This window comes from Bos indicus, chromosome 5 (assembly GCF_029378745.1).
Source record: "Bos indicus isolate NIAB-ARS_2022 breed Sahiwal x Tharparkar chromosome 5, NIAB-ARS_B.indTharparkar_mat_pri_1.0, whole genome shotgun sequence".
In the NCBI taxonomy this organism is placed as follows: Eukaryota; Metazoa; Chordata; class Mammalia; order Artiodactyla; family Bovidae; genus Bos; species Bos indicus.
The window spans coordinates 71,554,693-71,569,348 of record NC_091764.1 but is presented as its reverse complement, the minus strand read 5'-3'; the positions used below and the strand labels follow the sequence as shown (position 1 = coordinate 71,569,348).

Genomic DNA, 14,656 nt, shown 5'->3' with positions numbered 1-14,656 from the left:
AGAGGAAGTTAACATGAGGACCACCCAGTTCAGCAGGCACTCAGCTGGAGAGAAGCAGAATGTCGACTCCAGAATCACACATGATTGCCTGGTTTTCAACCCAGCAATGACCTTGCCCACTGTTTAAGGCAGCATTATGATGTCCTGAGCACTAGATTAACAGTTCCTCCTTATGAGGTGAGAAAGCGTAGAGAAAAGGGCGGAGGGTGAGAAGTTGTTCTAGCATTAGGAAAGGTCCTGGAGGCTGCCCACCTTCTGCCATCAGCCCAGTATCTATGTGTCTCTCTTGTCTCTCTCTTTTACCCTCCTGCAAATTACAAAGGGTGTCTAAGGCCTTGGAAAGGGGCAGACTGTAAGGGTTTAAAGGTACAGTCTGGACCAGATAGGTCTTCACTAACAAGAATTTCCAGTATCTTATCAGCCTCCCTTGGATTCCAGAACAATCTGTCTGCCAGCATCTTGTCTTTCTCAGGAACTCTGGACAACAGCTCTTTGTGTTGAAATCCCCCTTCCTTCAGTCAGGCTTCATGGTCAAGGCTGATAGCTGCTACCTCCACATTCCCACACATTTTCGGTTTCTTGTGTACATTCCAGTCACTCATCCAATTCCAAGTCCCAATTTCAGTTTCTTTCGCATTGATCTGTTGGCCCAATAGCATCCTTCAACTTACTATAATAATGATGATTGCAATCACCATTTTCTACTCCATGATCAACAACATTATCATTGCAAATGCAATTATTGGTAACTAAACATGAATACCCCATGCTTTCAGTGATATTATCTGCTTGGCATCACATACTTTCTAGGTTCCACTGAGAACCCATGAAAGACTCTCAGGAAACTGAATGCATTCCATCTTGTTTGTGTGTGATGTGTGCACTCATGAGTGTGTGTGCACGTGTTTTCCTGGAGCTGGATATGTATTTAATTATAAACAGGTGCTTGTATTTCCTTGTGATAGAGGGTGCTATAGAAGAGGTCTTGTTAATGGATATGATTCCAACCATAACTAACTGATAATAGAGTCTGGAACTTAGAAAGTGCTATGTAAATACTTGTGGTTAAATATTTATCACTCTCTTATAACACAGCCCTTCGTATTTCCCAGTGGTCTCCCAAAGATGACTATACCCTAATCCCTGGAATCTGTGAAAATGATACTTAGAAGGGAGATGATGATGTGATTACAATTATAGACTTTAAGAAGAGTATCTCTGATTATCCAAGTAGGCCAGTCTGACCACAGAAGCCCTTAAAAACAGAACTTTATCTGGCTAGAGAGGAAGATGTGACAAAAGGGAAGTCAGAAAACTTTGGAGAATAAGGACTTGACATGCCATGACAAGTTTGAAGATGGGGAGTACAATGTGACAAGAACTGCAGACAGCCTTAAGGAGCTCGGACAGTCTCCCAGCTGAGATCAGCAAGGAAGTAAAACCTCAGTCCTATAGCTGCAGAGAGTTCAATTCAGCAAACTTGGAAGCAGATTCTTCCCAAAACCTCCCAGAAAGAGTCCAGATGGCTGATACCTTGATTTTGGCTTTGTGAAACCTAGAACAGAAATCAGCTGAGCTAACATGGACTTCTGATGTGTATGGAGCAGTGAGACAATGCATTTGTGTTGTCTGCGGCTGTTATATTTGTGATAATTTGTTGTGGCAGCAATAGAATACTAATACCCTATAGAGTACCGTTCCTTCACAGGGAGTTCAAAATCCTCAGAATTGGCCTCCCACCCACTTTTCTAGCTCTGTTCTATTGTGTTCCTCCACATACTCCATGCTCCAACAGCAGAAGGCATCTCACTGCTTCATTGCCCCAGAGCCCTGCGGCTCAGCTGTGCTTTTGTTCATGAAAACTTAGATTGGGGCTTTCTCCCCCTTTCTACCTGGAACCACCCTCCTCCTTGCTGTGGTCTAGTGGATCTGGCAGTGGGGCAGTTTCAGAAGGTGAATTATTTAGCATATGTAGGTATTGTAGTTGTCCACTCATCTACAAAGTATAAAAATAACACTTCATTCCACAAGTATGTTTTCAATACTTCCTGTGTACCAGGAACTGGATATAAAGTGGTAAACAGCTTTCTAATAAAAGTATGATTGCTTGGCATTTCTTTTTCATAAGGTATGCTGTGGTAATAGTATTTTCGTTCCATGATCATTGGGAGACACTGGTTAAGAAAGAGAGGTGAAAATGAAACAGACCATGGACATAATTGACTCAGTTGATGATAACTCATTTTGAAGATGAAGAGGATTAAAGTGGAGAGAGAAAGAGGGGTTTGCCTAAGGCCATACACTTGGTTGGTGCTAAATCTGAAATTTAGATCCCTTGACCCCAGACCTCAAACCAGTTTCTTTTCCACTATTCTTTGATTCCTCCATGCAAATGCTTAATAAAAGTCATGAACAGAAAAACTCGGATAGTCCAGCATTTTCAGGTATCGTTGAGATCAGTGTTGAAAACCTCCCACACCCGGTTTTAGCAAGTGTAACAAAATACAAAGACCTTACATATGCTGCTGTGAAAACCTGCCTGTCTTCAATGGTGTCCATGACCCAATAATTTCACTCCTAGGAATATACCCAAAAGAAATGAGAGTGTATGTCCTTCAAAATAGATGTAGAAGAATGGGCATAACAGCTTTTTTAATAGCCAATGACTAGAAATAGTCCAGGTGTCCATCATCAGCAGAACCAATGAATGTATTATTGTACAGGAGGGCATGGCAACCCTCTCCAGTATTCTTGCCTGGAGAATCCCATGGACAGAGGGGCCTGGCAGGGTACAGCCCATAGGGTCACAAAGAGTCATACACGACTGAAGAGACTTAGCACACACCCCTGTGCAGGCACTGAAGCCCTACACAGAAATAAAATGATTTATTCTAAGCCCAACAGCATGAGTGAAGCACGCAGATATAGTGATGAGTGAAAAAATGCAAACACCAAAGAGTATATACTCTGAGATTCATATGAAGTTCAAGAACATACAAAACTAAGCTATAGAAATAGAAGATACCCAAGTGGTAGCATCATGGTGTGAAAGTTGATGTCAGTTATATTGAAGTTGACAGAGTACTCAGGGAGGCTGGAATTGTTACCAATTTTCATCTTGATATTAATTGCTCATGCTAAGTTGCTTCAGTTGTGTCCAACTCTTTGCAACCCTGTGGACTGTAGCCCGCCAGGCTCCTCTGTCCATGGGCTTCTCCAGGCAAGAATAATGGAGTGGGTTGACTTTTCCTTCTCCAGGGGATCTTCCCAACTCAGGGATCAAACCCATGTCTCTTATGTCTCCTGCGTTGGCAGGTGGGTTCTTTACCGCTAGCACCATCTGGGAAGTTGATATTGATTATGCAAGCACAGATCAATTAAGATCCATCAATCTGTAAAAATTTGTGAAATTTAATTTAGCTATCCCTCTTTTTTTGAGGCATTCTTCTAAGGTTTATAATAGCTTTAATTAATCAAGATCAATGAGTTTGAGTAAACTCTCTGAGTTGGCGATGAACAGGGAAGCCTGATGTGCTGCAGTCCATGGAGTCGCAAAGAATTGGACATGGCTGAGCAACTGAACTGATCTTTAAATAATGTTATACCACTTTATATACAGTGTAAGGACCTTTTAGCAGTACATTTCCATTTCCATCTTTGTGTTCTTGTTACACATTCTACTTCTTCATGTGTGATGAACTCCCATAATTCATACTATTGTCTTGCAGTCAATGATTCACCTTGAGAAGCACTGACACAAAAGGAACAGACTTCCTTCCAAGTCCAAGAGTATTTACAAATGTACTTTTTATGGCAAAATGTAAAGTGAAAGTGAGGTGCCTACAGGCATGGCAGACTGTAACAACTTGACTCTAATTCAAATTAAGAAGTCTTTGAAGAAAAAAGTCATCAGAGCACAGGCTCAGTAGTTGTGACACATGGGCTTAGTTGCTTCAAATCATGTGAGATCTTTCCAGATCAGGGATTGAACCTGTGTCTCCTGCATTGACAGGTGGATTCTTCACCATTGAGTCACCAGGGAAGCCCAGCTGTCATTCTTTGCCTCTCTTGATATAAAGTATATTTTTCCCCTCTGATTGCTTTGAAGGTTTTCTGTTCATCACTGGTTTGTTAGTAAGCTGATTATTATGTACGCTGGTATGGTTTTCTTCATATTTCTTCTGCTTGGGAGTCATTAAATTTCTTAGGCCTGTAGGTTTATAGTTTTCATCAAATTTGAAAAACTGAGACTGAGGGGAGCTTCTGCAAAGTTGAGAAAGCTCTAGGTAAACTAGGACAAATTGATCATCCTAGATCCAGAGCACACTGTGATCCAGGGCTCGTTTAGCCCCACTACTAAATTTTTGAGAACTCGACTCTTGCTACAAAGTCTTTACACTTACCTGGTGAGAACACGAACTATCCCCAGCCTTGTGTGTGTTATGGAGTACGAGTCTACTCTTTTCTGATAGTTCTGTTACTGGCCCTGAGAAATTTCCTTTCGTGCATGCTCATATCAGTACGCAGCCAAAGACTCACAGATCTGCCTGGAGGCCTTTTTCTGTACAGTTGTATCTTTACTCTGCCCTGCAAATTCTAGCCACCTCTGCTGCTGCTGCTGCTAAATCGCATCAGTCGTGTCTGACTCTGTGCAACCCCATAGATGGCAGCTCTCCAGGCTCCTCTGTCCCTGGGATTCTCCAGGCAAGAATACTGGAGTGGGTTGCCATTTCCTTCTCCAATGCATGAAGGTGAAAAGTGAAAGTGAAGTCGCTAAGTCATGTCCGACTCTTCGCGACCCCATGGACTGTAGCCTACCAGGCTCCTCCACCCATGGGATTTTGCAGGCAGGAGTACTGGAGTGGGGTGCCATTGCCTTCTTCAGTCTCCCTGAATTCTAACATTTGTCTCTTCAGCTTAGTCAGACTACGGGCACTGACTGTGTTCTCCTACACCTGAAAACTGCCTCCAGGCAGTCAGCTAGGGCAGTCACAGGTAATTTCATGTGTTTCCTTTCTGCAAGGTCATAGTCCTACAATGCCTGTTGTTCAGTGTCTGAAAACTATTAATGTATTTTGTCTGGCTTTCCAAGTTTAAGATGAGAGTGTAAATATAGTCCCTATTACTCCATTGTGGACCTAATTAAGGAGAAATCTTTACTCTTTATATTGTATGCCTTCATATTTTAAAAATTGTTTATGTTATAAATACTTGAAAAGGTTTCCCTTTTTCTGGTTATACCCTTTTTTATGCATTTCAATTTACTCTCACTAAGACAGTTAAATATTTGAATATAATACTGATAGCTGTTTATAGACATCTTCCTCCTATGTATGTCTCAGCTCTGTGCTAGGTGTCTCATATACACTATCTTGAATCTTCACTCACCACTGATATCATTGCCTCCATTTTAGAGATGTCAAAACTGAGAGTCTAAGCAGTCAGTAACTGGACCAAAATCATCACATGTTGAGCAGTTACTTTTAAATGTAGTTGCTTTGAATATTTATTTATCTATACCAGCATGCCTAGTATATAGTAAAGAGACATCATATTAGAAATAATTGGGACCAAAATGTCTTTGAGGTCAAAAGGTTAACTTACATCAGAAAATGCAGAAACATGACTCTCATAGTGGTGCTTTATTTTGTGTGTGTGTGTATACATGCATTTAAGTATGTGTTTGCTGAAGTGGATACAGGAGCCTTACCTAAACCAGTTGACATTCTTGGAACCCTGACAGCTTTGCATGCAATACTAAAATTGGATCCAATTTCCAAAATTATTTTATTACATTCCTAGGATTATTGTGACAAATTACTACAACTTGGTGGCTTAAAATAAAATAAATTATCCTCTCAGAGGCCAGAAATTGGAATCAAGGTGTCAACAGATCTGTACTCCCTCTGAATACTGTGCTTCCTTGCTTCTTCCACCTTCTAGTAAGTCCTGTTGTTCCTTGGTTTTGGGGCAGTGTAACTCCAGTCTGTGCCTCCATCTTCATACAGCCTTCTTTCCTGGGTCCCTCTGTCTCCCCTTCTCTTCTTTTATAAATACACCTTATTATATTTAGGGTCCACTCTCATCCAGTATCTGAGAGCCTTAATTATATTTGCAAAGACTCTGTTTCCATACAGTCACATTCACAGGTATCAAGGGTTGGGACTCGGACATATCTTTTAGGGGAATCCATTTAACCACTACAGTCTATGAGAGCTCTCCAGGCCCTGATATTTAGGATTCTACCAGCAGGGTCATCCTGCTGTCTTGAAGGAGAGATGGTTGGATACTTCTATGTTCATTTTCATGGTTGTTGAAATTTTTAGAAAGATAAAATTGGAAAGTGTCGTTTCTTTGCTACTCCAGCTATCTGTGCTTGATCTAGCAGAGGCTTGCTGCCCTATAACCCAGGAATCTACCTCCTAAAATTACTCATAAACTATGACTAGGAGACAACTGCAGACACTCAGATCTGAACCAGATGAACTTCTGACTTGTATATCCAAGCCCGAGGGTGTCTTCTATCCAGGTATTTCTCTTTCCATTTAAGCAGCAAGATAGCCTCTGGGTCTTTGCCATCTAATTGGAGATTTTACCATCCAAGATTCTGACTCACTCCTTTTCTTCGTATATCTTGTGCCCAGCAATTCTGTGTTGCAACTTTGTTTTTTTTCCACGCAAGCAACTTTTCTCGCTAATTCTTCTTTGTAATCTTAACCAATGAAATATCTTGAACATGATGGGCTGAATTTTTAAGGCATTAGATTTAATAACTGGGTCATTACCACTGTTTACCAACCTGGCCTCATTACAGAGGTCTTTGCTTTTCACCTTTCCACAGTATAATGAGGTTATTAATTAAAACAAGAGACAAAGGCACTCTGGATTTGCTTTAATGCCATCTGGGAAGATAGCTAGGTCTTTGGTCATAATTTCTGGTAAATGATTCCAAGGGGATACATTTATATCACCATGAAATGATATTTCCCCTCAATGTAAACTTGTTTTTCTCTTTGAGTGGTTTATTTTTAGGTCCCTAAAATTCCCAGTTGCAGTCCACCTAATGCCTTATTTAGCTAAACAGTGGGGACAGTGGGGTGCTGCAGTTAAAAGACCGGCTGGAGCCAGACTGCCTGGGGTTAAATCCTGGCTCTGCTACCTACTGTGTGACAGTGTGCAAGTTATTTGATCTCTCTCTGCCTTGGTTTTTCATGTAGACAAGTATGAGGATTAAATGAACTCATACGTATAAAATGCTTAGGACAGTACCTGGCACATAGTGAGTGTTGCATGTATGTGAGCAGTTATTTTTATTCATTAAATCCAAAGAAATAGCTTTTGGTTTCTGTATAAGTCAGTGTAGTAGTATGCATTTTCTAGAGTGGGGTTACAGGTTGAATTACGTCTCCTAAAATTCATGTGTTAAACTCCTAAGGCCCAGTGCCTCAGAATGTGACCTTATTTGGACACAGGTATGTGGAGATAGGATCTTTTCAGAGATAATCAAGTTAAAGTGAAGTCAGTAGGGTGGGTCCTAATCCAGTATTACTGGTAGAATGGCTACAGAGACTTGCATAGAGGAAAAACATACTGATAAGAGACAGAGAGAAGGTGACCATCTACAAGCCAATGCGAAAAACTTGGAACAGAGCCTTCTTGCACTGCCTTCAGAAAGAACCAGTGCTGCCCACATCTTGATTTGGGACTTGTAGCCTCCACAGCTGTGAGAAAGCACTATTTTCTGTGTTTAAGCCACCTAGTGGGGGTACTTTGTTATTATGGCAAACCTAGGAAATGGTTATAACATCAAGTCACTACCCCCAAGAAGCATATAATCTGGTAGGAGGGATGTATTCCATAGGAAAGGGCTTCCTAGGTAGTGCTAGTGGTAAAGAACCCACCTGCCAATGCAGGAGACATGAGAAATGCAGGTTCGATCCCTGGGTTGGAAAAATCCCTTGGAGGAGGGCATGGCAACCCACTCCAGTATTCTAGCTTGAAAAATCCTGTGGACAGAGGAGCCTGGCAGGCTACAGCCCATAGAGTTGCATGGAGTCAGACATGACTGAAGCTACTTAGCATACACACATTCTATAGGAATAGCAACAGAGATTTTTAAAGCTTGCTCAACCAAATAAGCCAACAAAAAGATGAACTTAGAAGGATACAGAAATGTCTAATAAAACACAAATGTGACACTGTAGTTGGTACATAAACATGAAGAATACTCCTTAGTGGGGACCAAAAAAAATAATACTGCTTATATCTCTTGTCTCTGCCCCTCTCTTGGTAACTATGGAGTTTCTCTATACCACTACCTCCTATCTCTCTCTCCCCTGCCTGTCCACTCCCCTAGAGTTAGAGTACCTTCTTCCACCTTCGAGGAGGTAGAGATTAGTAGCGATGTAACCATGGACGTGTCCCCATGCCTCTCTGCATCTCAGCTTCTTCATCTTTCAAAAAGGGAAATAAATAATATTACTAATTTCACATGAGATTTAAATGTATATTTGGCACATATAAATGTTTCGAGTCATTGGCATCCCTAGTATTTTGTGAATCCTTATTGTTTTGCTTTCTCTTCTAGGCCGAATTCTCAGAGTTGAATCTAGCCGCCTATGTTACTGGGGGCTGTATGGTGGACATGCAAGTCATGAGAAATGGAACCAAGGTTGTGAGGTAAGGAAGACCAAGGTGCAGAAAACCTTCATTCCAGAGGTGTGTATGAAGTACCTTCAGAGCCAACCCCTCTGTTTGTTGCCTGCAACCTAACGCCTGTACTGCACATGCTTTCTTGTATAGAATGTATGCTTCCAAAGAGTTTAGGTGTTATTGCACGTTAATGACTAATGCACAAATAATATGGGGAAGCAGCTGAGTACCCTGGAATGATCCCTGGGCTTGGGGAAAGAAGACTTGGGTTTCATTTCTGACTTTGTGGCTCTGTTCAGTAATATTATTTACTCTCTTGCCCTCTGATTCTCATCTGCCACATGATGATAGTGAATATGAAAGTAGAAGGCAAGTATGTGAGAACGCCCTATTGTTAATAATTATAAAGTGCTGTACAAATATAAGGGATTTTTTAAAATAGGCTGCATCCTTCTTCCAGCAGTAGGGAAGAATAAATGTTCAGAGACTCTCTTCTCAGGACTTTCACACCTAAAAGTACTGGATATAATATAGTAATACTGGATATAATATTAATATATTAATGGATATATAATGGATAATAATGGGTAATTATCCATTATATTATCCAATAATACTGGATATAATAGTACTGGATATAATATTCCCACCTACCCACCCAAATCTGTAATATATGCTGAGCTAGACAGGACATGAGGGAATTCTTCAGAAGCCCAGGAATGTCAAGAAAGTATAAATCTGGAGGAGCAATAAAGAGCATATTAAAACATTTTTATCTAGTTAAGTACTGAGAGAATGATACAGACCAGGTCTTGTGAGGATTCAGATGGAGAAGAAATAGGATTCATATTTAGGAAAGTAGAGACAATAGGAATAAATTTGAGGAAAAGGTGGTGTTTGTTCTAATGGGCATTCTATGTGTTTTAAGAATAGGAAATAGTTCTGATACAAACGAAAAAAACAAGGGAGTATGTTTAGGAAATTGTAATTCAACTAATTCAGCTATCATTTACTGAGTACCTGCTGTGTGCCAAGGAAGACACTACATGGCTTCCTATTTCCAATAATGGTTGACCAATTCTAGATTATCTGGAAACAGCTTCAAAGCTGGTTGTAAATAATTATACCTTCAAAGCCATCAAAGAGTTGACATGGTAGTAACTTGCCAGGAAGAGAATGATGGGGAAGTGGAAATCCAGAGAGAGAAATGAGTACAAAAGCTTCATTTTTGCTGTGAGTATTGCTAAGTTCAACAAACTTGAAAATTGGTTTTGATAGTCTAGCAGGGGCAAGGGAAAAAGAAATCAATACCCAGGGTTACTTAGGATGTAAGGGTAGGGCCTCCCCAAAATAAGCTGAGACCTCAAAGGACTACATCTCAAGGTAAATGTGAACCATAGGTATATGAGCCCTCACAAGTAACTGCAGCTTGCGTTGCACTTTGATTGACCTTCCAGGGAACCTTGAGCATTATTCTTAATTTATGGTAATCCCAGACATGCAAGAAGTAAAAGCAAATCCTGTGTAGTGGAAGGCACTTTCATCCTCGGCTTCAAATAATTATGCAGATCATTTTTTGTATAATGTCTAGTACATAGTAAAAAATAATAAGGCACAGACATCATGGATGAGAAGAAAATGAAAGTGAAGTCGCTCAGTCATGTCCGACTCTTTGGGACCCTGTGGACTGTAGACCACCAGGCTCCTCCATCCATCGGGTTCTCCAGGCAAGAATACTGGAGTAGGTTGCCATTTCCTTCTACAGGGGACCTTCCCAACCCAGGGGTCGAACCCAGGTCTCCCGCATTGCAGGCAGACACTTTAACCTCTCAGCCACCAGGGAAGTCCATGAATGAGAAGAAACAGGAAATATAGACAGCAGAAAGATACCCTCAAAAGACACCATATATTGGAATGATCAGACACACGTTCTTAAAAGAAAAAAATCCTACATATTAAGTTGAAAATCAGATTGGAAGATGTCTGCAATGAATAGGAAACTATAAAAAAATGACAGAACAAATTTTATTAAAATCAAAAAGAACGTCTAGAAAGGAAAACTACAATAACCAACATTATTACAAATGTTGTGTCTAATGACATATTAAACAGCATTGAAAAGGTGCTAATGAAGTGAAAGTATTTTATGAAATAAGCAAAATAAAAATATTCAGGAAGACCTCACTGAGGGAAATTGTAAAGTATGTACTTCAAGAAAAAGAAAATGATCTCATTATAACATAAAGCAGCATGAAGACGTGAAGAACAAAGAAGGTGGAAATGTTAATAAATGTTATCTTCAAAAAACAGTAGTAATAATAATATCTTACGGATTTGAAAAATATATGAAGGATTAAAATATACCACAGTAAGTAGATTCTGGGGTTAAGTAGAATTAAGATATTTTGAGGCCCTTGTATTATCAAAGAGGAAACTGAATATATTGATTATTAATAGGCTTCAAGAAGTTAAAAATGAAAATTAAAGAATAATAAAAAGTTATCTCTGTGATAATTATTAAAAATAGAAATGAAATGTAGTACTTAAAGGTGATAAGAGAAAAATAGAAATAATAAGAGAAGACAAAAGGAGAAAAGCCAATGCAGAACAGGTATTATAAATAACACCACTAATGTGATAAATTTAAATCAATATATATCAACAGGCTGATAATCTGAATGGTGTGTACAGTGGTACTGGTTATTAAAATACTGAAATTTTTCTATAGAAATTGGTAAATAGTCCCTCACCTGAGCCCACTGAATGTCTTCAGCCACCCTTAACCATAGATGGGCAGGGACATTGGACTTCTCCTTGTCCCTCAGTTCACAACTCTCCTGTCCCCCATCTCGTATCCTTGTTTCTTCCATGGTCAGAGGATACCCACACATTGTAGGGGAGATTCACCCTTGGAAGCAGTAGTGGATTCAAGTTGTTGTTGTGGTTCAACCACTAAATCATGTCTGACTCTGTGACCCCATGGCCTGCAGCACACCAGGCTTCCCTGTACTTTACTCTCTCCCAGAGTTTGCTCAGATTCATGCCCATTGAGTTGGTGATGCTGTCTAACCATCTCATCTTCTGCTGTCCCCTTCTCCTTTTGCCTTCAGTCTTTCCCAGTGTCAAGGTCTTTTCCAATAAGTCAGTTCTTTGTATTAGGTAGCCAAAGTATTAGAGCTTCAGCTTCAGCATCAGTCCTTCTAGTGAATGTTCAGGGTTGATTTCCTTTAGGATTGACTGGTTTGAGATCCTTGCTGTCCAAGGACTCTCAAGGGTCTTCTACAGCACCACAATTTAAAAACATCAATTCTTGGGTGCTCAGCCTTACTTATGGTTCATCTCTCACATCTGTACATTATTACTGGAAAAACCATAGCTTTGGCTATATGGAGCTTTGTCTGCTAAGTGATGTCTTTGCTTTCTAATATGCTGTCTGGGTTTGTCATAGCTTTCCTTCCAAGGAGTGAACAACTTTTAATTTCGTGGCTTTAGTCACCATCTGCAGAGATTCTGGAGCCCAAGAAAATAAAATCTGTCACTGTTTCCACTTTTCCCCCATCTATTTGCTGTGAAGTGATGGGACTGGATGCCATGATCTTAGATTTTTGAATGTTGAATTTTAAGCCAACTTTTTCACTCTTTCACCCTCATCAGGGGCCTCACCAGGGCTTCCCTGGTGGCTCAGATGGTAAAGTGTCTGCCTGCAATGCAGAAGACCTGGGTTCGATCCCTGGGTCGGGAAGATCCCCTGGAGAAGTAAATGACAACCCACTCCAGTACTCTTGCCTGGAAAATCGTATGGATGGAGGAGCCTGGAAGACTCCAGTCCATGAGGTCTCAGAGTTGTACACGACTGAGTGACTTCACTCACTCATCAAGAATTCACTGTCATCAAGAACCTCTTTAGTTCCTTTTCACTTTCTGCTATTATAGTGCTATCATCTGCATCTCTGAGATTGTTGCTATTTCTCCTGGAAACCTTAATTCCAGCTTGTGATTCATCTAGCCTGGGGTTTCACATGATATACTCTGTATGTAAGTTAAATAAGCAGGGTGACACTATATATCCTTGTTTTACTCCTTTCCCAGTTTGGAACCAGTCCATTGCTCCATGTCTGGTTCTAACTGTTGCTTCTTGACCTGTATACAGGTTTCTCAGGAGACAGGTAAGGTGGTCTGGTATTCCCAGCTCTTTAAGAATTTTCCACAGTTTGTTGTGATCTACACAGTCAGAGGCTTTAGTGTAGTCAATGAAGCAGAAGTTGATGTTTCTCTGGAATTCCCTTGCTTTCTCCCTTGCCTAGAATCAGAATATCCCACTGTTTAGGAGGGAGAGCCTGGGACCCAAGCCAAGTCAATGAGAATTCATGTGAGACCTTTGCTGGAATTCTTGGGTGAGAGACATATTTGTTCTGCTGGGGCTGCTGAGCCAGTGGAATGGTCTCCTGGAGCTGCTGGTGGCCATGGCTGTTTGTCCTGGAGGGAAGGATCTGCTAAGAATGAAGCAAAAGCAAAGGAAAACACAGCAAAGATAGAGAATAAGAGTCAGTGACCTGATGATGTTTTTCAAGCCCTTGACTCCAGGCTCATCTCCAAACTAGAGCCAAAAAAAAAAGTTCTTTTTGATGAAGCCAGCTTGACTTGCACATACAGAATTCATGAATTTTTATCTACTTAACCCACACTTTATAGCATTTCCTATGTGCTAGGCACTGTCCCCAGCACTTAACATGTATTGACTCATTTCATCCTTTTCAACAGCCCTGTAAAGTGTGTACTATTACCATCCACTTTTCCCAGATGAGAAGACTGAAGTTGGGTAATGGAATCAAGGTCTCCAGTCAGTAAGGGATTCAGGCCTAGGTACTTGGTCCCGTAGTATTTGTGTCACCACTTACTGGTCTGCCTCTTTAACAAGGGGAAGACTGTTTCGTAGTTAGAGCTGCTTAAAGAGGCAGTAAGAGCTTCCCAGGTAGTGCTAGTGGTAAAGAACCTGCCTGCAGGACACATAAGATACACGGGTTTGATCTTGGGTTGGGAAAATCCCATGGAGGAGGGCCTGGCAACCCACTCCAGTATTCTTGCCCAGGGAATCTCATGGACAGAGGAGCCTGGGAGGCTGTGGTCTGTAAGGTTGCAAAAGTTGGACACAACTGAAACAACATAGCACGCGTGCACACAGAGAGGCGTTAAAGTCGTGTACATATGAGCAGTGCACGGATACCATTAGACAAGTATTGAGGTCCCAGAATCTGAATTTTAGACAGTGGGAGCTTGGAAAAGTAAGAAGATACTCATTAGTAAAATGAAAACAAAACTGATGAAAGAAGTGAAAGCGTTAGTCCCTCAGTCATGTCTGATTCTTTGTGATCCTGTGTACTATAGCCCTCCATTCTCTTCTGTCCATGGAATTCTCCAGGCAAGATTACTGGAGTGGGTAGCCGTTCCCTTCTCTAGGGGATCTTCCCAACCCAGGGATTGACCCAGGGTCTCCTCCAATGCAGGCATATATTTTTTTTTTTTTTTACCATCTGAGCCATCATAGAAGCCCCTATAAAACTGATAAAGGTAAGTATTTGGTCAGATAAAGACTGCGTCCCTGGTGGTTCAGATGGTAAGGAATCTGTCTGAAACGTGGGAGACCTGGGTTCAATCCCTGGGTTGGGAAAATCCCCTAGAGAAAGGAACGGCTACCCACTCCAGTATTCTTGCCTGGAGAATTCCATGGACTGTATAGTCCAGGGGGTTGCAAAGAGTCAGACATGACTGAGCAACTTGCACTTTCACTTTTCAAGAATACTCTATGCTATGCTATGCTAAGTCGCTTCAGTCGTGTCCGACTCTGTGTGACCTCATAGACGGCAGCACACCAGGCTCCCCTGTCCCTGGGATTCTCCAGGCAAGAACATTGGTGTGGGTTGCCATTTCCTTCGGATACTCTAATACTGTAGTGGTGGTGTGTAAATAACTTTTAACTCTAGTAAAAAGGTTAAAAGGCAAAAGT

At 41.0% G+C, this 14,656-nt stretch overlaps 1 protein-coding gene across 6 annotated transcripts in view; it reads left to right on the top strand.

The window, feature by feature from the left end:
• The window catches only part of SYN3 (synapsin III), a 498,442-nt gene that overhangs the window by 81,453 nt on the left and 402,333 nt on the right, over positions 1–14,656 (top strand). For all 6 annotated transcript variants that reach the window (XM_070789671.1, XM_070789672.1, XM_019961256.2 and 3 more), the window contains one exon: positions 8,588–8,679. In XM_070789671.1, coding sequence (XP_070645772.1) covers positions 8,588–8,679 — 92 coding nt within the window. The remainder of the gene's footprint in view (positions 1–8,587; positions 8,680–14,656) is intronic.